The sequence below is a fragment of the Chaetura pelagica genome, unplaced genomic scaffold (genome assembly GCF_000747805.2).
Source record: "Chaetura pelagica isolate M959 unplaced genomic scaffold, ChaPel_1.0 scaffold48, whole genome shotgun sequence".
Taxonomy (NCBI): Eukaryota; Metazoa; Chordata; class Aves; order Apodiformes; family Apodidae; genus Chaetura; species Chaetura pelagica.
In genome coordinates, this window is record NW_009954241.1 from 2,590,216 (window position 1) to 2,615,056 (window position 24,841).

Sequence of the window (24,841 nt, forward strand, 5' to 3'; positions counted from 1 at the left end):
GGTTCTAATGTAATAACAAATATTGACCAACAGGAGTTGAGAACAGATTCAAAGAATCCCGCTCTTTCCTGTTTTTAGTGTTTGGGCTGGTATCTCTTCAAGGTAGGTACTGTCACTTACTACAGGTTTATGCAGTGACATCACAGTGATATTTTACTCTCAGGTATGGTGTTTAGACAATGGTTTCATATAGATTTAAAGTTACTTCTCATAGGACATAATAGCATAATTGTATGAAAATGTCTTTGAAATACTTTGATCTCATTTTACAATGAATTTTTTTTAACTTTGTCTATGATATAGTGAAGTCTATCACTTGAACATGGAGGTATGTACATAAAAGGTTCAGAGGATATCTCCTAGGGAAGTTTTTTGTTGATGTATTCAAGTGGGGACACAGGAAAATGGTGATCCAGTGAAAGAAAACAGATATTAGTGGTTTCTAACTTCTGAGGCATTTGTTGGGTTCTGATGTCATGTCCCTGCACCACCTCCTCTCTAGCCACCCTGTGATAAAGGGATGATAGCACAGAGTGTTTGTGTGGCCACAGATTTCAAACTAAGCTGGTGAATGGTCTGGAGCAGCTGAGGGAATTGAGATTGTTTAGTCTGGAGAAAAGGATGCTGAGAGGAGACCTTATTGCTCTCTCCAACTACCTGAAAGGAGGCTGTAGTGAGGTGGGAGTTGGTCTCCTCTCCCAAGTAACTGGTGATAGGACAAGAGGAAATGACCTCAAGTTGCACTAGAGGAGGTTTAGATTGGATATGAGGAAAAAAATCTTTACTGAAAGAATGGTCAAGCATTGGATAGGGCTGTCCAGGGAGGTGGTGGATTCACATTCCCTGGAGGTGTTAAAAAAAACATCTGGATGTAACACTTCTGGACATGGTTTAGTTGGCATAGTGGTGTTTGTTGATGGTTGGACTTGATGATCTTAGAAGTCTTTTCCAACCTTAATGATTCTATGATAAAGGAGGTGACAGATTGGAGTGAGGAGTGGGAGAGGAGGATGGCAGTGTTAGTCTAGCTGCTTTGTAGATGAGTGCTTTGTGTGTCAAGAAGCTGTCCTAGAAAGCTATCACATGGGTGCCCATTGTATCTCCCTCCAGTTGAGTCAAAATATGCTATGACTTATCTATCAGTGACTTGCTGCTAGCTGACCATTGGCTGACTGGCTTCATAAGCTAAGCTGCACCTTCCCCAGCAGCAGCTTTCAGAAGCAGGAACACTGCTAGTAGCAGGGACAGTAACTATTAGCAGGACCAGTAACTAGAGCTGGTATCTGCCTTACCTCCATCCAGTGTTTAGCCAGTTTCAGGATCCACTGAAAAACCTCCTTTGGCTTCATCAAGGTTTAGGTCTAACCTTAATCTGATTTTCCACAGGAGGAAAATCTCATTACTTCCCAAAAAAGAACAATTGCTTTGGGTGAGGAATTTTCTTCCTACTAAGGATGATTAGCCTGTTGCTTAAGGTGCAGGTAAAAGGGGGTTTCACATGCTGCACAGATTCCTTTTATGCTTTTAAGTTTTACTGCTTTCAAAAGCTTCCAATGGTGCAATATAAAAGCTTCCATTACACAAGTTTCAGAGAGAAAAAGGAGAGCTTTTCACCATAAGATAAAATCAGTTTCAAGGTTGAGTCTTACAGACACAGGTAAAGGCAAAATATTTGTATTTTGTGAATAAGGCACCTATTTTAAAAGTACAAACATGGGGCTTACAGCCCATTGACCTTTATTACGTTGACCCAAATTTCCACCAGGTGGCATGATTCGACTCCTGCCTAAACCCAGAAAATCTCGAGAAAGGTGGATTTATGGTCAGTGTGATGAAGGTACCTGAGGGCATGATCAGGAGTCAGCTGAAGTCAGCAAGAAGCTTTCAGTTGATTTTAACAGGGTAATTGGTGATGACCTTTTGTGGTGAGCAGGAAGTTTAGGTAGTTTGTTAAAAGGAAAAGCTGTTCTCAGAATATATTTTTCTAAGGAATATCACAAAGAAGTGAAAAAGGCTTTGCTCTGCCTCACATTTGCAGTTTTTAGGTGGAGCCTGTTTGTACTTTATGTGGCCAAGGTATGTATGTTTATGGGTATAGGAAGTGAGACTGAAGAGCTGTTAGAAAATTATAAGAGCAACGTGCTGCAGTCAGTCAAAATAGTTGCAGTTATGTACATATTTCTATATTGTACATTAGTGCTCAGTTTTTTATCATTGTATTTTATAAAAACTGTATGTTTGGTCACTGTCTTCTTAGTGCTCTGAGAAAGAGTCCCAGAGTAACTTGCAGTGCTTTGATGTTGTTAATGACACTGTAAGGTAAAGAAGCACTTTGGAGACTGGAGAAATTGAATTGAGAGCAGTTAATCTGAGGAAACTGTTAAAAAGGTATCTGGCTTTTTTGCCTTACCATGATTGCTGTCAAACATTTCTTTTTTTTTTTGTCTAACAAAAGCAGATGTTAAGCTACTGTGGTGGAGTCCTCTTCATTGAGGACTGGTTCCTAGGAATTGTGTCTGGCTTCACAGAGAAGCTGCTGCAGTCTAAGAGCCATTGGAATGGATGTGCTCCTTTTTGCATTATCAGCTGCAGTACTCAGCAAGTTTAAGTTCTTTCAGATGTCAGGATGGAGGCAGGGGGAGGAAAATTGAACCTTTGTGTTTAACAAATGCAAAATTACTACTAGTTCTACTCTCCTTCAGAGATACTAAGCTGCAAGACAGAACTACAGAATGGATTATTTGAGTAGGTCGCTTTTCCTTATGAAACCAAAGATCTCTTTATGACACCTCAGGTAACCCCAGTGTACTAATTGAAAACTCATTTTAGTGAAACAAAGCAAGACTTGAATCCTAAAGGCTAAAAGAATAGCTGTTTACTGGCTATTTAGGGGCTTGCTAGGTTTTTCTTCTTGAATGACAATGGAAGGTTATTTTTATTCGTATATGTTAGAAGATGACAGAGACAGCAAAGCCTTCATTGCATGCTGTGATTTACATGCACACATAGATCTGGTCTTGCTGAAAAACAAAAATATTTGAACGCTGTATCTATGTTAAAATATGACAGTATATAGATTTCTGTATGTTTAGAGCAAGTCCATTTTAATTCCTTTATTTGAGTTGAGTGTTTTCTTAGATTCCCTTTGCTTCCTTACTGGAACCATGTACTAATAATTATCTTTCATTTCTACCTAAATTCTCTTCCGCTTCTTACTGTAAATAACATAATGCAAAAGGGAGTGGGAGGGTGAGGCCAAGCTAAGCAAAGCAGAAAACAAGCAGCAAACAATTTATTATTTTTTTTTCTGTACATATTATTACATGTAATAATTAATATTTATTACAGTCATATTTCCTGCCCTGCTTTCTAACACCACTTGGGTACGTCTCCTGTCTGCTGAGCCTTGCTTTTCTTGCTGTGTGTAGTCTGTAGCATTTGTGAGAATATTGGATTGTTGTTGAGTTCTGAAAGTCCTTGCCTGTACTTGTGTTGATTCTCAGTGTAATTTTGTCTCTCTCTGTTCTTAACATGGTAGAATGAAACTCTTAACCTTGGTACAAATTCCTCTATATTAACAAAGGATTATTTATAATATGCTTCTTCTTGACAATTGTTGTTTTCCATGGTTTCAAATCTTGTCATATAAGAGATTTTGATGATATTCTGTGAAGGTAAAGTGAAGATTTCCAAAAGGAGGGAGCACAGCATTAGGGACTTCTGGATGTGCAGCACTTTGATCCAATGGGATAGGTTTAGAGGTTTCAGGAGTGCTATCTGCACTGCAGAGTGCTTTTAGTGAGGGCTTACAAAGCCATAGTGGGACATAAGCAAACAAAGTTGGTGCTACAGCATGAATGGCAAAATAAAAACTGCTCCCACTCTTCTGAGAGTGGGTTGGTGGCTACCTTAGCAGAAATCCCTTTTCAGGATGTGATCTAAACACAGTGCCCAGTTGATGAGCAGATTTACCAGGCTGCAGGAATACTACAGGAAAGTCACTTGTAAATTCAAGCATTCAGATGGATATTACTCCCCACCTGATCCTGAAAAGAATGACTCTAGGTGATGGGAAGCATGCATGTTCCACAACTAACTCTGTCCGTTGTGATCATTAGTGAAGGGGATGCAGCAGTATGGCAAAAACAGTGTTGTGATGGTGGATGAGATCATGATTGGATTTAACACAGTGCCCAGTTGATGAGCAGATTTACCAGGCTGCAGGAATACTACAGGAAAGTCACTTGTAAATTCAAGCATTCAGATGGATATTACTCCCCACCTGATCCTGAAAAGAATGACTCTAGGTGATGGGAAGCATGCATGTTCCACAACTAACTCTGTCCGTTGTGATCATTAGTGAAGGGGATGCAGCAGTATGGCAAAAACAGTGTTGTGATGGTGGATGAGATCATCTGCTCCAGTCCCCCCAAATACCGGTTCCCTGAAGCTGGATTAAGGATTATGATTACAAATAAATTTGGACCGCGCACCAGAATGCGGATGGCAAGCCGAATCATCATTAATGAGGTAAGTTCATTAAGAAAACAACTAATGAGGCAGAGGGGTTGCCAAAGAGCCATTATTCATAGTGATTCTGGAATTCAGATTCTCCTGTGTCCCTAGGGATGGGCTCTATCTGTGTCTTCCTCTAGCAGCTATGTCTCGGCACATTTGAAGATGAATTCTCAAGCGGTATTGCTGCCTGTCTTAATGGGAGAGCAGTCCACCAAGTGGGGGACTCTCTTATCTCCATTTGCCCTGGACGGTTTCACTTACCTCTTACTTTTGATGTATTGTCACCAGTGAAGGAAAGCATCACTAATGTATCTGTTACTGAAGGCAAATTGAACAGTGTTTGTTAGGAAGTCAGCTTGGTGGTGTGTAGTCAAGGGCTGAAGATCAGATGGGGCACATATCAGCAGTTGCCTCTGTAAACATTCTGCTTTGAAGGCAATTCAGTGATCAGAAAAGTTTCTTTCTTAATGGATCTGTGCACAAAGAGCTGATCCTGCTAGTTCAACATCTGCAAAAATCATTCTCTAAACCAGAGCATTTTGGTTCTACATTCTTATGTATTCTTGCTGCCAAAGCTTTCAGATATGAGCTACCTCTGTTTTTAATTACAGTGTGTTAATATTGGTTTCAGATTTTATTCTTTTGCTTTTCTGCAGTTACTGTATTTTTCAAGGCATTTCCAAGCACTTTTTAGGAAGAGGCAACAATTTGTCATGAAAAAGGCAACACTTACTACTGGTCCTGCATGATATCATCTGAGAAACTGATTTGTTTATTTTTTAAAAAAATAAAAGAAATAGGAAATTACCATTACATCACACATTCTGCGGTGTATTAATGGGTATATATACTGACTTTTTAAACCTAGCCCTGTAATTGTTGTGTCGTGTATTGGAACTATAGCACTCCTACACATGTCTGCTGGGGCAGTTACGGGTTTCATGAAAGTGTGTACTCAGACAAGGGCAAGAAGGGTAAGTCATGCTTTTGTAGGACCTTTATATTCACCTCCAGGAAGGGGGTTGAGAAGGAGGAAGACACCTTGGACCTGAGTAGGGGAGATCCTGGGCAATAACTCATTGATAAGCCAATGCTAATAGTGCAGAAATGAGTATTGCCACTAGATTATGGTGTTATTGTTGGTTTGAGTGGGAACTGTTGAGTGAGAAGTGCTTTGGAATAACCACACTCATTAAAACATGGTGCAGAAGAACAGATATGACAGCTTTCTTCATCACGGCCTGAAGGACTCCTGCCAGTAATTTTGAAGGTGGATGGCCAACACTGGCCTGATCGAGATAGGTAGGCCACAGATAGATTATTATTTGTTTATTTTTACTGACTGGAAGGCTTTGTGGAGAAACATCACGGCTCACATGACTGGAGCTGGACAGACGATAAAACTCAGATTTAACAAAGTCAGTATTTTCCAAACTATGGCAGTTTTGTCTCTGATACTGTGCAGCGTCAGCGGTTAATCCAGTCTGCCAATGGCTCAAGCAAAGCACTTCAGAATGGGAGACATGAAAACATTGAAAATGGGAACATCCCTGTGGTGAATCAAGAGGAAAATGAAGAGGACAGTCTGTCTCCCTTTTCAGTGCCGGGTAAGACTTCCTTTCTAGGCCTTTATAGTAAGGAAACAGGAAGATAATTAAAATGCAAAATACTGGATTTTAAGAGAAGACAGCATATATGGGGGGAGAGCAGGAAGGGGAATTATATGACTGTCTGAAGGCTGGATTTGATGTCAAATTGGGCTGGGGGCTACATGGCTAAAAACAAATCTTAGTATAGTGTTTTCCAGCCATCTTACACAATCATGGTTAAAGTCTTGGTTTGCCAGAGGTGAAGGGAAAGCAGGTAAGGCAGGTTTATATTAAAAAAACAAGTCAGACCAACCCTGTGAGCACTGCACTGCTAGTGATTTTGAAGCCAGCAGTTTATCATAGCTTGCTCCACATTGCTAGACCAGAGGCAGCTAGGTGTATAGATATATAATAACTTCATTTAATGACTGCTTGGAAGGCTTCTTGGTTAAGAGAGAGAAAGATTTAGGGGCAGAACAAGTGTTTAATATCTTTGAAAGTGTTTGAAATTATTAGAATAGCAGTATTTACTAATATTCACCTTCTGAATTTTTTTAGGAACTCTTTGTTGGAAATGGCTATATATAACCAACCTTATTGTGTTGGTTCCCTTAACACATTGTAGATGCAGTCTCCCACAAATGCTTTGGAGATTAGACAGCAGCGATTGTATCACCCCTCACAGAAATGTAGTCAGTAGTCTGTCACACGGTTACTGTTTAACATAGATATTAATCGGCATATATGAATATCACATGCAGTGAAAAAGAGTTTTCTGTGTTATGTATGATTCTAACTTCTTGGAGGTCCCATTGCTTCAGTTGCTGTCATTTTAGAAGAGGTGTTTGTGACTGAGCAAGCATTGAAGCCTACTATGTGAATACTAGATGTTTTCATGTGTTACTGTACTGTGTGCTCTTACAGGAGCTTCTTGCAGTCAGCATTTATGGACTTTCATCAAGGGTGTAAAATGGAAATAAACTGATTCACTGAAGATATGCCCATTAGATGGGCTTCTGATAATCAATGAGATAATGAAAATACTTCTTTTATTGTATGGTGAAAAAAGAAGATGCAAATCTGCAATATCCTTGTGCACATGAATACGTTGTTAATAATTACAGTAACAGTAACAAGTTCTAAAGAACAAAAAATTCTCCCCAAACCGTCTTAAAAATGTAGGGTTTAATGTACGTGTTGGCAAAGATTTTTTTAACTGAGTTGCTTTTAGCAAGTTTTTTAATTCAGGTTTTAATTAGGGCAGTGCAATTACAGAATCAGTGTTAAGGGTTGGAAGGGACCTCTGGAGATCATCTAGTCAATGCCCCTGCCAGAGCAGGTTGCGTAGGATGACGTCCAGGTGGGTTTTGAAAGTCTTCAGAGAGACACCACAACCACTCTGGGCAGCCTGTTCCAGTGCTCTGTCACCCTCAAAGAAGTTCCTCCTCATGTTTAGATGAAACTTTATATGTTCACAGTTATGCCCATTACTTCTTGTTCTGTCACTTGGCACCACCGAAAAAAAGACTGGCCTCATCTTCCTGACTCCCACCTTTTAAGTATTTAGAAGCATTTATAGGATTCCCCCTCAGTTATGTCTTCTCCAGAAATGCAGAAATCTTAACATGTGGCAAACAATACATGGAGACCAAATTGTCAAACTTGGATTTGTTCAAGACTCAGACAACTTCTTTCTGAATAAAAAAATTAATTTTGGAGTAGAGCTTCCAAAGTGTGTGACAATCACAGTAGACGAAAGGGGGGGTTATTAGTTCTGCCACTGGCCTTTTCTAAATGCAGTTTTTCTGCATTTTTGAGGTCTTCAAAGATAATTGAGGTGTAACAGGCCAAAGTGAAACCACTCATGATACAGTTCATACTGGAATGGAGCAATAGTTCAACAAGAACTCAAAGAGTTTGCTTAAGAGTGCTAAAGTGGTAATTTAAAATCTTCATTGTTATCTTCAGGTTTTGTTACTCCTTTGTTGTTTGGAGATGATTATCTATCAGTTAGACTGTCATTGCTCAACTCATGCATTTTGAGGGATAATTCTTTTATTTTTGCTTCTAGAATTGCTACTTTAATAACTTTGGAGAAAATGTGAAGAACCAGCATCATGCTTTGTTGTTGTTTAAGAACTGCAGCACATTCAGTAACCTAAAAAAGTCCTGGCATTTCAAATTGGCTTTAGAGAGAAGGTAGTTTGCAGACATTTTCCTAGAATCACCTATGTTCTTCTTTTGATATATTTTCAGGCCAGTAATAAGGCACATACATTTCTAAAGATCTGAAGTTCCTGTATTCTTTCAGTACTACAAAGAGCTCTGTGAAGAATAGGCTTTCATTTCCCAATAGGACTTTCCAAGTCAACTGCTTGCAGCGCGCCAAGTAGAATAGTCACTCCAGTATTTTAAGAGCTGCAACAGAAATGACCATGAACTGACCCAAACCTTTTTTTCTGCTCTTCTGTAGTCACCTTCTTTAGCCTGGTTTGGAGCCTGATGTTCCTCATTCAAATTGTGTATTCCAGATTCTTTTACAAGTACAGGATTTTTTTTTAAACAGAAATAAATATAAGTGAAGTTTAAAGCACTACATCAGCTCTGAGTGATTCCCAGTAATCATTTGCCATCTGTGCTTATTCTCTCTTATCTTCTATCAATGGCAATGCACAGCAATAAATGTAGGGCTTTAGCACACAGAAATAAAGGAAAAAATGGTTACATGAAAACAGTACCAAACTACAGCATCCATCCTAGATCCCATATGACAAACATCAAGAGATACACCTTCAGGGTGTGGTTCAGACCCATCTTGAAATGGGAGACAACACACAGGTTTTATGAAAACTACATATGGTATAATGAAAACCAGCCTTTGCCTTTGGTTTCTGTGTGGCAAGGAACATTCTCTTTAAAACAGGAATTTATTTCTTAACCTAGCCTTTAGGGCATAATAATTATCTTCCAAGAGAGAGGCTTATTTCATGCTTTACAATTTGATTATAGTTGTTTGGAAACAGGTCTTGAACTTTAAAAAAAAAACAAACAAAAAAACAGAAAAAAAAAAACCACCAAAAAATTAGAATAAAGCAGGATGAAACTTAACAGGCATATGTTGACAACAAACTGATGTTTAGAAGCCCTTGTATAGCTCAGCAGTCTTTTAGAGCCCATACTCAGAAAAGCACTTTTGTGCAGCTCTTAATGGATGCTTAAATCCCTTTCAATGTCACATGTTCAGGATCCTTTAAAATACTCAGTGTTCTCAGCTCCTGCTGGTTCCAGAAGAACTCCTTCTCTCACAGGACTGGGCCATGGATGCTTTATATAAGTTGTGATGGTGTTAGCTAAAATAGGAATAATAATTCCCAGAGCTAAAAAGAGATGGCAATAAAGGAGATTAGCAATCCTGCCCATTTTTGTACGGATCCAAAATGTAGATAATGTATAAGATAGAGGAAAAAGGAATTAACAGTATCTACTAAAAACATTAAAAAAATGTTTGGACTTGATTAAACAAAATGTTTGTCTCTCCCAAATTTTTTTTCTCCAACCATGACTTTATGAAGAAACCTGATGCAGAGTAAGACAGGACAAGTTGGCCTTCAGCTGTTTTCAGCTCAAGGAACTTCCTGGACTGAGTGCAGTGTCTGTGTATTAAAAAATCCTTAATGTATTTCTTCTTCATTAACCTGTCTAATTTTCATTTAATGCTGTCAACATCCCCTGTGAAGGAGTTTGTTGTGTGAAGAACTTGCTTTGAACCTGGCTCCTACTAGCTTCATTTAATGTCATATTTTATTGGAAGACAGTGAAAAAGCAAACCCCATGTACTTAACTTTTGGACACTCAGTGTGCTGTAGCTTTTTGTTATATCCCCCATGGAATTGTATGTCTTCAAAGTTAAGCTAGAGATACAAGAGTTCCATGTGGAAATCACTATAGTTTCTGTCTCTACAAACACTGATGCAGAGAGTTCTTTTAGCTTCTCTGCAATGCCAGCACTGTCTTCTCTTTGCTGCTCTTCCCTCATCTAGCCAGATAATTACAACATAGAGAAGGCAATCAGATTGGTCAAGCATGATGTCCCTTTGGTGGATCCATGCTGACTGCTCCAGTTTCATTCTTTGCTTTTATTTGTTTTGTGATGATGTCCAGAATGATATTTTCCAACACCTGGCCAGGGATGTAGGTGAGACTAACCAGCCTGTAGTACCCCGGGTCCTCCTTCTTACCCTTTTTGAATACTGGAGTGGCCTCAGCCCTCCTCCAGCCCTCAGGCACCTCTCCTGTTCTCCATGACCTCTCAAAGATGATGGAGATCGGCCCAGCAATGACATCTGCCAGCTCTCTCAGCACTCTGAGGAGGATGCACAGGATAGATTTGAAGAGAAGTGGGCAAGGATTTAATTTAGTAATTTGTCACTTCATTCTGAAGGGGCAAAGAGGGACTCGAAGAACTCTGTAAATTTCAGTTCTCCCTTAAAAAAAACACATTGATAAAGTAGCCAGTAAAGTTAAAGCATACAAAAGAAACAATGCCAAAATCCAACCAACTGAAATAAGATATGGGAAGTACCTCTATTCAATTGCATTTTATTATTTTTTTTAATACTGTCCTATGTAAACCTGTAGTAACTCTAAGAGCAAACCTTGTTTCTGCATACTGGAGCAAATTATTTTTTCTGGGCTAGTTTTCACTGTACCAAAAAATATGCCTTTAAGAGAAAATTATTGGCATAAATCTGGATATGCAAAGTGTGGTAAAAGCACAGGCTGAAAATAGAAATCTGAAATGTTTTGGATAGATCTCATGGTCTGGAATTTGGAACATGTACTCTGGAAAATGGAACTTCCGAGAAAAGTGTCAGCAGTTTGGAAAATAGTCTGTTTGAATGGGGATGAGAAGTAAAACCTCGGTGTTTTCCACCAAAAAAAAATGTTTCCAAAGAATTGTTGCCTGAGAATTGCAACAAGAATGTTCCCACTTGGAAGGCTGATAAAGGCCAAGCCCTTGTGGATACTCTTTTGCACACTACGTCGCCTGTCTGTAGTGAGGTAACAGGGAGAGTCTCTTGACTTCACAGTTCTTAGGGAAAGCTGCAGAGCTGAAATCAGGAAAGATTTGAAAACCATTTTCTCAGAAATGTTTTATTTTGCAACAAAGACTTTTTTTCAGTGGAAAATAAATCTGTTGAAAAATTCGCAATGGATTTAGTTTGTTCCACCTATTTCAGTAGTTTCCATGTTGAGTCCCATACTTGGGATGAAAATTGTATTCCTTTGTTGTGTTTTGGATACTACACATTCTCAGAAATTAATTAGGCTTTTAGGTTGGCTAATTTACATATATTAAGTTTTCCGATCAGTCTCAATTCTGGTGAGCAACAGAACTTTCTGGCAGAAATTCACATGTTGTCTGCATTATTACAAAGCTCCCAGTGTGGAGGTGAGAATGTTTCCATTACACATTTTCAGGTCAAAATTTGAATTAATTTTGCTAATGATACATAAGTGTAAATATATCTTTGTAATTATGAAGCCTAATGAGGACCAAGGGGACAGGTGATTTAAAAACGACTTTTCATTGGAGGGAAAACAGTCGGTTTGGGGTTTTCTGTCAAGTAAAAAATGGTAGAGGGATTGAAAATGTAAAAAAAAATATCAAAAAATCATAAAGTATAGCACCAAAAAAAATTTGGCAGCAATAATCTTGTGTCTTGCTTTTCTTCTAAGCTTGCCATTGCCAAAAGCAAAATTCCAGAAAAATAGAAATGAATATTAAACTCCAGGAAGCCTTTCTCATTTTGCAGATAGACTTAAATTAGGAGAAATCTTTCCTTTTTGTCAAGTTGCCTTAAATTAGAAGTTTATATTAATTCCTAATGATACAGTTATGAAAATCCTGTGTGCCAATTACGTTCATGCTTTTCAGGGATGTTGTATGTTTTTTTTAGGTCAGTCAGCTACTAATTGCCTTGTGGCAAGAGATGCATTTTTCATACGTGAATGTTCAGGCATGTTCTGTAGTAGGTAAAGCATGGAACGGGGCTCTGTTCTTGACTGCCACACTGCTAAAGGGAAGACTGAGTGGGACCATGACAGGTCATGCAGAGAGAAAATTAGAAAGACAAAAGCCCAGCTGGAGCTCCATCTGGCCACTGTCATAAGGGACAGCAAAAAAAGTTTTCACAAATACATTAACAAAAAAAGAGAGCCAGGGAGATCCTCCATCCGTTATTGGACGCGGGGAGGAACATTGCAACCAAGGATGAGGAAAAGGCTGAGATACTTAATACCTTCTTTGCCTCTGTCTTTAATTGTTAGGCCAGCTTCTCCCAGGGCATCCAGTTTCCTGAGTTGTAAAACAAGGACAGAGAGCAGAAAAATCCCCCATAATCCAGGAGGAGGCAGTTAAGGACCTGCTGCTGCACCTGGACACTCACAAGTCTATGGGGCCTGATGGGACCCACCCTAGAGTGCTGAGGGGGCTGGTGGGGAAGCTCACCAAGCCTCTTTCCATCATTTATCAACAATCCTGGTTAACAGGGGAGGTCTCAGATGACTGGAGGCTGGCAAATGGGGTGCCCATCTACAAGAATGGGCTGAAAGAGGATCCAGGAAACTACAGGCCTGTCGACCTGGCCTTGATACCAGGGAAAATCATGGAGAGGTTAGTCTTGAGTGCACTCACACGGAAAATTCAGGAAAGCCAGGGGATCAGCTCCAGCCAGCATGGGTTCAGGAGGGGCAGGTCCCATTTGACCAACATGATCTCCTTCTATGAACAGGTGACCTGCCCAGTGGATGATGGAAGAGCTGTGGATATTGTCTGTTTCGACTTCAGCAAAGCCTTTGGCACCATCTCCCACAGCATTCTCCTAGAGAAGTTGGCAGCATGTGGCATAGACAGGTGCACTCTTCACTGGGTAAAAGAACAGCTGCAGGCCAAGCCCAGAGAGCTGTAGTGAATGGAGTTGCAACCAGTTGGTGGCCAGTCATCAGGGGTGTCCCTCAGGGCTCAGTTTTGGGGCCAGTCTTGTTCAGTATCTTTATCAATAATCTGAATGAGGGGATAATTGCACCCTCAGTAAGTTTGCAGGTGACACGGAGTTGGGCTAGAGTGTTGATCTACTTGAGGGTAAGAAGGCTCTACAGAGGGGCCTGGACAGGCTGGGTTGATGGGCCGAGGCCAGTGGTGTGAGGTTCAGTAAGGCCAAGTGCTGCGTCCTGCACTTGGGCCACAACAACCCCAGGCAACGCTACAGGCTTGGGGAAGAGGGGCTGCAAAGCTGCCCAGCAGAAAAGGAACTGCTGTTGGTTCAGGGATGAACATGATGAGGCAGCAGTGTACCCAGGTGGCCAAGAAGGCCAACAGCATCCTGGCTGGCAGCAGGAGTAGTGTTGCCAGAGGGAGCAAAGAGGTGATTGTGCCCCTGTGGCACTGGTGAGGCCCCACCTTGAGTACTGTGTTCAGTTCTGGGCCCCTCACGGGGTGGATGGTTGGACTAGGTGATCTTAGAGGTGTTTTCCAACCATGATGATTCTGTGATTCTGTGAAATTTAACCAACTGCAGCAACTTAGATCTGGCTCCTGATGGTGTAATTGCAGATTCCAGTCAGTCTAAGTTCAGCAGAAGTGTTTTCTGTGCAGCTTATTGACTAGGACATGTATGCTGTCTGCACTGTATGCATTTGGAACTTCTGTTTTGGAGTAGCTATAACTTAGCCCCTTGGCCTAAATGCTTCCTATCATTTGGACCACTTCTAAGCTTGTGCCTCTGGTTCAGCTCTATGTCAAGGGAACCCTGGTGCGATGGTTGGACTCTGTGATCTCAGAGGTCCTTTCCAACCATGACTATTCTGTGATTCTGTGATGCAAGGGAAGTCTCTGTTGAAAACCAAGATAGAGTAAATGGGGACAACCAGGAGATTTACTTCAAGGGCACACTCCTGGCCTGAATGAAAACAGAAATGTAGTTTCACACTTTTTGTACTGAGCTCCTCCCAACTCTGTTTGAATGCTGTGAATATGACATGTTTTTTTCCTGTAAAAAGGCACTTATTTAAGTACCTTAAGGAAATATTCCTTTCCTGTCAGTGCTGTCGTGTGTATTGTTGACTTCATTCACCGTCTGTATGTGAAAGTAATTATTGTGAACATAACATCTATAAAGATAACAAGCCCAGAAATGTATTGGAAATTAGCAAAGGGCTCTTTGTTGTAGGTCTGCTGCTTCATTTTCAGAAACATTGTGATCAGGCTTTTCTGTAAGGGTACCTCTGAAATACTTGGCATGCCTGGCTTTCAGAAACAGAAAAACAGATGTATAAAGTAGGAAAAGCAAATTCATGCAAAAAAAAACCTGATTTTTTTTTACAGCAAGTTCAAGTAAACAGAATATAGACCAGTGTTGCTTTCTATAATAAAGCAATATTCTTTCATTATTGCCATGGAAGGTGCAACAAACAAAATACACCTTTCCTCAGCTATGTGGGTTGCCTCAGGAGCCTCCAGAGCCAGGGCTCACAGAACTAGCCAGTACTGCTATTAAAACAGCTGGCTTAAGGCCTTGTAATGGGACTGTTTATGCCTGTTTTTACAGAACATCTCTGTATTGAATAATGGCCTTCATGAGGCTGGTAATTTTCTTCCTTTCAGATGTAATAGTGAGGTAAGCAACAATCATAAAACAATTTGTCATGAACTAAAATTATACTCCAACATAACAAATGTATCAATAAATAATTTTTATTATTATTTTAGAGTACGTGGTCAAAAACAAAACAACAGAGCAACACAAGAAGTAATTTCAAAAGAAATAAGAAAAATAAAAATGTTCAAGTATGTTGTTTGTGCAGTCATCTAAGCCAGGTGAAAGGAACGAAGTAAATCTGATTCCAGAGGAAATCAAGTCTCACTTTGACGTTGCTACTAAACTTACTAAAGTCTTACTTAACTACCAAGTTACATCGTAAGAGAAGACTTCTTCAGCACTGGGTGCCACACAAGTTCTTTGATAGTAGATGAGGAAAATGGCCTGAGGCAGAACCGAGACAAGATACACTTAAGGCTTTATATAGAAGTTTATAAGAGCTGGCAAATCCTGACACGAAAGAGAAGCCAGTGTAAAGTGTGCCAAGTAGGCTGCTTTGGCCATGGTGGCTCAGAACTATGCCAGGTTAACTGCAAAGGGCCATTAAGCTTCTCTGTTAACCCAACAAAACCCAAAACTGCATGTAGTTCCCTGAAATATCAAGCCTAGGTGCCTGGTAATGAATGCAAATGTTACTTCTACAAACCATCTGGCTATAAAAACCAGTTCTGACTCCTGACATTGTCTGGATAAAGCATCACCACTAATACAGGCAGGAATTTTAATCTGGCATGCATCCATTCAAGCTGAGCAGAGAGAGGGGAAAGGCAAGTTCTCCCCCACTGGAAGTTCAGCTTTCCTGGAGCAGAGCAAGCATAGCAGGGCCAGTGGTGAGGCACTGGGAATTCTCACAGCTAAGCATTTGTTTAAGTAATTCAGGACACAAGACAGGATCCAGACAAGATACATATTCCCGAGCAGAGGCTGAGTGCATCTATTTATTCCCTATTTGTTCTCCTTGTTTCTTTCATTGGTGTTATTGAAAAGAGAAACAGGACTGAAGCTCCTGTGTGCAGCAGCATTGAAGTCAGTCAGGTTGCATCCGCTCCAGATCTGAATCAGATCCAAAATGTTCCCCTGTCAGTCACTCCCTCACCCTGCACTTGGAATTGCACAGCAAGGAGATTACTGGTCTAGGCCCTGCTGGCTTGTTTGACTATGAACCAAACGTAGCAACTTGGGTAGACAAAGAGTACAAATTAACTAGCAGGAGTCTTGTAATGATCCTAATGGTAACAAACAGTAACAAATTAAACAGGAGGAGGTATACATTACCATAGGGTATTTACAGCTTTGTTAATAGGATTAAAGTGGGCTGTGAGCTAAGAAGTGGAGTTTTCTGTACAGAAAAGATAAAAGATAACACTTTAAAATTTTAAAATTTAAAAATAGCAGTATATGTAATGAGAGGGAAAAAGGACTTTTCTGTAAAATCCATAATAGGTCGAATAAAGTGTAAAATGTCTAGAATTAGAATTGACCCCAGGAGAATTCAGTAGTTTTATGTGTTAGAACTTCCACAAGCTTAAACAGGAATAAAGACCCAAGCTTAGTCTAAATTTCCTGGTGGGTAGATGGCATCTCAAGTTAAGGAGCTGTTTCATAATGTATACAGGACAATTTGTTACTAGAATATGTGCCACAGTAAATTAATAAAGTCTTGCATTTGAACGCACTGAGTTATATTAGACCAGTAAGTAGCCTTATAAACTACAAAAACATTCTTAATTCTTAAATGTTTGCTATTTAATTTCATTGCATCTGCTGCACTTTGGTCCAGAGGACAGATTTCAGTATAATTAGGTTACAAAAATTCCCATTAAACAATTCCTAAATCCCAATGTCTTTGCTGAAAGAAAATTCTTTGTGAAATTGATAGTAGCTTTCACTGATTATTGCCTGCTTTTTATAAATTTAGCTAAACAACATCACTGGAATATACAACCGATAATTTTCTTAATTGTAATCAAACATTTTATTAAAAATGTTGTATTTTATTAAATCTCATGCATGCCTTTATCACTTAATGATGGAAATCCTTATTAGCATAATTCTAAAATAGTGGAAAGAAAACCCAAAGAAAACCCACCATGCTGTTGGTGTGATACTCCAGTTTAGCGTGATAAACAAATTTGTTATCTTACTCGCAGGATGCCTCATGAAATGTAAATACAAGTGCCCCATTTATTTATGGCCCAATTATAAAATAGTTCTATTTTACGTATTGAGATTTATGTGCAATTTTACAATACTTTAAATTTAAAAAAATGAGAAAGTCTCTATTCGTTTTCAGTAATGACAGTTTTCTGGTATTTCTCACCAGTCAGTTTTGGAGATCTGTTTGAGGTAATTCAGTATCTTCAGTTTTCTTTTTTAGAGAATAAGAGACCATCTCAGGGTGGTGCTATATGCAGTTGGAGAGAGTTGATAAGTCTAGATGTCCAAAATGCCAGTTTAAATCCTGCCCAAGTGAACACAGTCAGGCATGTGAAACAAGTTTGTCATGTTCATAGGCTGGGGCTGTGCTTCTCTTTTCTGCGAAAATAGTTTCTGTTGCTGCACAGAAGGTACAGGTTAACTTCACTACATGGAGTTCCATCTTCCTTTTTAAAAGGTATGGGGGGGTTGGGCTTTAGTTCTTTGGTTCTGTTTTGCTTTGTTGTAGTGGGTTGTTGTTTTTTTTTTCATTTTGGATTAATGAATACAGATATTTGAAAAAGCAACAAACCTGACTATTGATTTTGGTTTTGAATGCAGCCATGCTTTTAAATCATTGTAATTCTTTCATGGATTTACACAGACGTTGGCAGGCTTAACTATAAGATTCTGGATGTGCATGCAGAACTTGGCTGAGCGTGACAGGAGGTGTAGATGAAAGGTACACTGGAAAATGAGCTGAGATGCACACTTCTAAACATCCTTCTGAGATCTTCTGGGGTCATCTGCTGTGTTCAAAGAAGTGTAACTGGGCTGAGGATAGTGATGGGAAAGCTAAACTGGCTCTTTCCTTCCTTTGTCCTGCAGATGGGAAAATGAACAAAGTTAAATGGATTTTGACATGGCCATTGATACTCGTGCTCTTTTGCACCATTCCAAACTGCAGCAAACCACGCTGGGAGAGCTTTTTTATGCTGACATTTGTGTTATCCACTCTCTGGATTGCCTTGTTCTCCTACTTCATGGTGTGGATGGTAAGTGCATGTAGCAGGAGTTTCCATGCTGAGTGAAATGTGCAACTCAAAATAGATTGTAGTTCTTTTGTGTATTTGTTAAAGGCAGGCATGTAATTGTAGGGCAGTCTCTTTAGCTCGCACTCTAATTATTGTAATTCTAGCTTTCTGCTGCTCTTTTCTGCACAAATAATTGGGTCTTTACTGTACAGGGCCCAATGCAGTACAGAAAGGTTTCAGCTTGATTTTCAAGAGAATGTAAATATCCACATCCTACTAAAAAATGGAGTTGAAATGAAAGCATTTAATTCTCCACAGCTGAGGCACCTTTACAAATTTGGTTGCAGGGTCTGATACTGAAACATGCGTAAAGAGCAGATGGATGGCAATATTTGAAAATTTGGAAGTGGTGTAAAACACCTTGAGTAGAGTGGAATAATGCAAGAAAATCCTTAGTGAAGAGTATTATGATTGTTGGTATGTTTATATTTGTCCTAGATCTGTAAGAAGCAGGTGTAAATTGTTGACAATTAAGGAGTACAATTGAAGATTTTAATAAGTTCCTTTACTTTCTTTCTTACCCTCTTTCATTTTCTTAAATTTACATTTCTGTAATAGAAATAGTTTCTGTGACAGAAAAACTAGCCATGCTTTTTAAGTACAGAACATTTTTCTACATTAAAGATGGAAACCCAAGCAGTTGTATGTATCTGTAACCAGAACACTGGTAGGATGTGCTGCTGAAGAATTTATATGCCTTTTCTTTTAAAGAAAAATAGAGTGAAGAAACCTGCAGCTGGTTTCCTACTGGAATATATATAGTCTCACATATACACACTCACAGTCATATAAATACACACACACACACACACACACACACACACACTCTTCTAGTCATGCATATGGAAGAATTTTTGTTCATGATCTTCTCACCTGCAAAATCCTTTTTGGGTGGAGAACATCTCAACCTTCCTCAAATGTGTCAGGCATTTGCAAACTGCTTTATATTTATGCTTCCTCTCATGGAATGTTGTGTTTTCTATACCCTTTTTGCAACTTTCTGTGTAAATTTTGCACTGTAAAGTAATTCTCTTTGCTCTTAACATAGACTGTTTTGCAGAAATTCCAATGCGAGCCATTCATTTGGCTTGGCAAAATGGTGGCAAATCCACACATTCATTTAATGCCATATGTCTTTTACAAGGCCATGCTCCATACATTGCTTCCATTTCTAGGTATCTCTTTCACAAAGGAGAAATGTGGTCATCAAGGCTGAAACACAGCTTATTTTATGAGGCAGACAGACCTTAATACCTCATTACCACTTGCAGCTGGACAATCATGCCCACTTCTATTTCTGAGTCACACCTTGCCCCTGAGAATAAGGTTTGTGAGCGGATTCCTAAAGTGCTCCTTTCTCTGGTGTCCAGTTTTCCTCATGTAAGAGTCTATTTCAAAAAAAGCTATTTCAAGAAAAAAACATAGAGCCTTAATGACTTCTACCCTTAGCAGTCTCAGCAGGGAGGCAGCTGCTTGTCCCTGATTCAGTCTTCTCACTCTCACTAGGCTATTTCCTTTTCAGCTGCTGGTTCAGCCTCTTTTCTTGGTGCTGGTTCAGCCTTCTTTGGATGTTCCAGTTAAATAGTTCCCTGTCCTTTTCAAGAGCTCTGCTACAAGCTTCAGCCATTCCCTAAGCTCTTTTAAAGCTGCATCTGGACTCTCAGAGGACAATATAACCAGACTTCCTCACTTTGGGATTATATCAGAGTCACACAAGAAACTGATTCCTTCTTCATTTGTTGGGATAAAATAAGTTCTTTATATTTTTGCTCCTATATCACAATATAAATTGGTTGCAATTCTTTTAAGAATTGAACTAGAGAGAATATTTCCATTCTTGGGAATTAAAAAAAACCCCACAACAAAGCATAGATGGGATTATGTCTGTGTTCCTCCTTAAGAGATCAGTATGTCCTTTGGAAGTACAGAAAACTGAGCTTTTTGTTTGCTCATAAGTGTTGAATAATATGACCCAAAGTACTTTTCCTTTTCACAGGGTTGGTTATAGACTGCTTATCCAAATTTGCAGAACTGCTCAAGTATCTTGAGTCTAATCCTGTTAGGGTCCACAGCAGAAATCAAAGACCAGAGTATACCACAACTGTATTGGAATGAGGAGACTTTCCAAATATGATAGGTTAATCTTTTTTCCTTACTGTTCAGGTGACTGTGATTGGATACACCCTTGGGATTCCAGATGTGATCATGGGCATTACTTTTCTAGCTGCAGGAACAAGTGTCCCAGACTGCATGGCCAGCTTAATAGTAGCAAGACAAGGTACTGTGTCTGCTGAAGCATTACTGCAATCTTACGTCCGTGCTCTGTAATTTGCTTCTTTCATACATACAAATTCTCAGTGCAATTTTATTGTTTTATTATTTTTACTGTTTCAGTGCCTTGTTAAAAGCCAAAACACTTTCCTAACTACTGAAAAACAAAACAAAACAAATCCTCCTGTCCAGTTATATTTTGCATGTTGGGACTGGGCAGTCTAAAAGGTCATTCAAAACTCAGATATTCCGTAGTAAAAAGTTTGAAGTAGTAGACAAAACTGGAATATCAGCTATTAAAAACTACATTGAAGAATACAAGCTTACCAGCACTTGTCCATGTAAAACTTGTACTGATTTCTAGAGCTCTCAAACCCATGGAAGTGAAATGGTTTAAGAGGATCTGGCAGAAGTGATTTTGCTCCAGACATACCTCTTATCCAAATGTATACCTCTTTCCTATTGGGACATATGAAGAATTGCACTTAGTAGTTTGAGGTAGGAGTAGTGCTGATAAATGTAATTTGATTGAAAAGAATTATATTTTAAAAATATTTCATTTTCCAGGTTTTATAATTTATTGTGTGTAAGAAAATCTCACAAAAAGCAGTACAAAAAGGTATTCAGGATTCTTATGGAATCACCTTCCTAGTAAATTAGTTTTCCATATGTAGTATTAAAGTGAACAGATGTTTGTAAAAACAGAAGGAAAACATGTTAAGTTTTTTAATGAACAGACTGCTTCTTTAGATTAGCTCTTCTTTGGTATTAGGCAAAGCTACTGTAGGAATTTTTTCCTTTGAAAATGAAGGTAAGCACTAGCTTTACAAAAAGCAGCCTCATTCTCTCAAAGACAACAGAGGGATTTTACACTGCTTGGATTCAGGAGTGATGTTTACTGACAAATATCTAAAAAGTAGAGATGGACACTACCCTAGCATGGATCCAAAGCACAGCCTTTATTTCAACAGCTTCCTGCAAGAAGGAACTGTACTTATAGCGTGGTAGTGTCTATCTCCACTCTGTGTACTTTCAAAGTACTCTCATTTACTTCAGATTTTCTTTTCTTTTCCAGTATTCACTTTGTGGAAGTCATTCAATAGTTAGGACAATGCCTAAGAGAAATTAGCAGAGGCAGATAAGAGTTCTGCCTTCCTCACATCCATTGACACTGGTGCGGAATGAGATGCCAGCCAGAGATGAACATTAGGACTAGATTTTGAGTAATGCCTAGGGATTTCACCACCATTCACATTTTTTTCCCTTTCCTGTAGCATTTTATTGTTCCTGAAGAGAAATTTTGCTGATTAAGACCCACAGAAGTGCTTAATATCTTTTTGACTACCATCTGGTTGGGTTCTTTTCAGGATCACTTTTCATCATTCACATGGGATAAAGGCCACGTGTCCACATACTAAATCCAGTACATAATCTCCAGCTTCCCTGTGGCTGCAGACTACTTACAACAGGAATTGTATTTTTTTTTTTTTTTAAATTGGCATTGAACTCAGGTGCTGAATGGATACCATGCACCCAGTAAAAGCTCTTCAAGACATAAGAAAGATGTAGTTGGAATGAGCAATTTTTTGCACACTTTTTTCAGAAGTCATGCAAATATTATGGAAGTTGTCTTCCTACCTCAGATACTCTGGCCAGTTCAAGGGGACTTGGATCACTGCAGATCATTCCCCTTTAGCTTCCTCTAGTACACAGAGTAATGGTCCTCCGCTTTTTTTTTCTCTGCAGGCCTTGGTGACATGGCAGTGTCCAACACAATAGGGAGCAATGTCTTTGACATTCTGGTGGGCCTTGGGGTTCCATGGGGTTTGCAGACCATGGCGATTGATTCTGGATCAACTGTATGTATGCTTGGCAGATCTTTGAGTTTTTCTTTTTGTCTGTTTAAATAAAATAATCCTAGAAATAAAGCATGTCATTTTAAAAAAAATAAAACCTGAGCAACCTGCTGAGCATGTTATTGGATACTAAGTAAGATGGTGTTTCTTTGTCAAGGAATCAGGAGTTAAGGAAATTCTTCTACAAGCTGCAATTAATTCCTAATTTGTCAACTGAAGTATGTTATACTGTAGAGCAGCTAAATAGTGCCAGGGATATCTGTTCATGGCTCTGTCATTTTTTCACTGCACAGCTTTAAGCACACCTGGCTGTCTCACTGTACCTTAGGGTCTTTGTCTCTAAAATGAGAACAACAGCATATCTCTCTCCTGAGGATCCTTTAACATAAAATCAATTTTAAATGCTGATTTTTTTATATTTTTTTTTAAATGGAGATGGTATTGTTTATACATTTGTTTTGATTCCTTAATCTTCCCATTCTTCAATATGATGAATCTTCCATGGATTTGCATAGTTTAAAATGTGTAAGTCAGTCACTATTCAAAAAAGAAGGAGGACCATAAATCAGTAAATTGATTTCTGATCTCCAAAGTACAGTTATTATATGCTGAGCACTTTAAGGGTCTCTTCTCTAATTCCCACAGGTTAAGATAAACAGCAAAGGACTGGTCTATTCAGTTGCACTTTTGCTAGGATCGGTGGCACTTACTGTAAGTATTTGAGGGTCTTCAAGTATTCCTGTTGAAAAATACTTATTTGGTATTTGAATATTGTAGGTGGACAAAATAGAAATAATTATCCCCAAAGCATAGATTCTTGTAAAGTGTCTTTCTTTTAGCGATGCCATGAGTTAAAGAGCTACAATTTTCCTCACTGAGGACTGAAACCTGACATTGGGTGCATGTAGGTCCCATTGATTTCAGTGGCAGTGTTGAAATTGTGGGATCCAACAATACTTCTGTGCTCCTTTGTTCAGCTATGTGCCCTAGGCCTGTCTCTGTGTCAGGACAAGACCCAAGTATCCTTCATCACCCTTTGCCCATGTCTCCATTTTCCAAAACCATCCTAAACTTAACAAGTGCTGTAGCCAAAACCCTAATGAAGACTAGTCTGTGAGGTCTGTGAACCTCGACTTTTACTAGGCATGCTAAATAACACTCAGCATAAGACACTTTGTTACCCTTGTAACACATGACTTATTAAGTTGAAACAATAATTCTGTTTTAAAAGTCGGTTTTGCTGGTACTTAAGGTCTGATCCCATTTACTCCCAGGGAGCCCTCTGTGGGAAGAATCAAATCCCAAAGGTATAAAAATACTCACTTACACTAACATCTTTCACTGATTGCCTGTGGAGGCCCTTTAGAGGTTCTGTAGAGGTGGGGATCATCACTGGAGATTTCACACTGTTGCATGGACTAAATCTTAAAAAACTCCACATCACCTGTGCACACCTTCAGTGATGGAATGACCAGGGCTGTTCACTCTGCCACTAACTTCCTGGTGCACCTGATTTGTAGGCTGTGGGAACCTGGTTTTTTCTTACCATGTCTCCAGTTCTGCTGTACTGCACGGTGCCTGGGAAACAACAAAATGTGCTGTAGATGTTTGTGTCTAATGTTGCTGTGTGTGTATTGGCGATCAGCACTTTGGACAGGAATGGGAGGATTATGCAGATGTGTTACTATGCTAGGTGTTCACATTTTTCTGAAATGAGTCTTTCCATAGCAGAAGCCATGTCACCTGAGTTTGAAGCATGTATTATTGTCTCATTTGTTCTGCTGGATACCCCGATTCACACAGATTCTCCCAGAAAAACTCAGAGTTTTGAGCAAAACAAATAACTGAGAGGTACTCAACAGCACTGAAAATAGATGCCTTTCGGAGGATTTCATTGCTTTGCTACATGTAACTTGTAACTCCCATTAGTTCTGGAGCTGAGCAAAACTTCCAATAAAGCACCTCTTCTGTAGCTGTTGCAAGAATGAACATTAATTAGGTGTTGTTGTACTACTGGGACCTAAGGCTACCACTGGAAGGAGAGGCATCCATGCGTAGTTCAGTGCATTCCTTTAGCTCACACTGGGTCAATGAATGAGTGTTGACTCTCTAGAATGCGTCCCATGTACTGAGACTGAGCAACCAGGGCCTATGTCTCACTTAAATGAAGAACTTGTGAAGAAGCCTTAAAGTGGGCTCATTTAGTATTTTGTAGGAGGATCTTAGGACAACTGAAAGACAGACCAGAATCTGAGTTCTTAGTTTGGGCTTTTATATTTGTTTTCTTGATCAGAAAAACATACATTGCTATAAAATACTGAGAATGTATTTTTATCTTCATCCAGGATCTTTACTTAAAAAACCTAATTTATAGCTTATAATAATACTAGTAATTATAATAATTTTTAAAAGTCTCCTCTGGGCTTACTTAACTAACATTTTGTTTGCTTGCAGGTGTTTGGAATCCATGTAAATAAGTGGAAACTTGACAGGAAGTTAGGCATCTACGTGTTGTTTCTTTATGCTGTTTTCCTGTGTTTCTCTATATTGATAGAGTTTAACGTCTTCACCTTTGTCAACTTCCCTATGTGCCGAGAAGAACTTTAAATCACAGCAAGGAGAGAGACTGAAGTTCTTCTGATTACACATGCTGTAAATGACAGCAGGCATTTCACATTTCTACTTTCTTTCCCTCAGTAATTTGAGTGTCATTCCTG

General features: G+C 39.2%; 1 protein-coding gene across 1 annotated transcript in view; it reads left to right on the plus strand.

Moving 5' to 3' along the window:
• The window catches only part of SLC24A4 (solute carrier family 24 (sodium/potassium/calcium exchanger), member 4), a 90,917-nt gene extending 66,186 nt beyond the window's left edge, over nucleotides 1-24,731 (plus strand). Inside the window, 7 exon segments of the mRNA XM_010003755.1 lie at nucleotides 4,361-4,530; nucleotides 5,984-6,125; nucleotides 17,792-17,958; nucleotides 20,161-20,275; nucleotides 22,015-22,127; nucleotides 22,770-22,835; nucleotides 24,579-24,731. Of these exon segments, the coding sequence (XP_010002057.1) occupies nucleotides 4,361-4,530; nucleotides 5,984-6,125; nucleotides 17,792-17,958; nucleotides 20,161-20,275; nucleotides 22,015-22,127; nucleotides 22,770-22,835; nucleotides 24,579-24,731 (926 nt within the window).
• The last annotated feature ends 110 nt before the right edge of the window (nucleotides 24,732-24,841 follow it).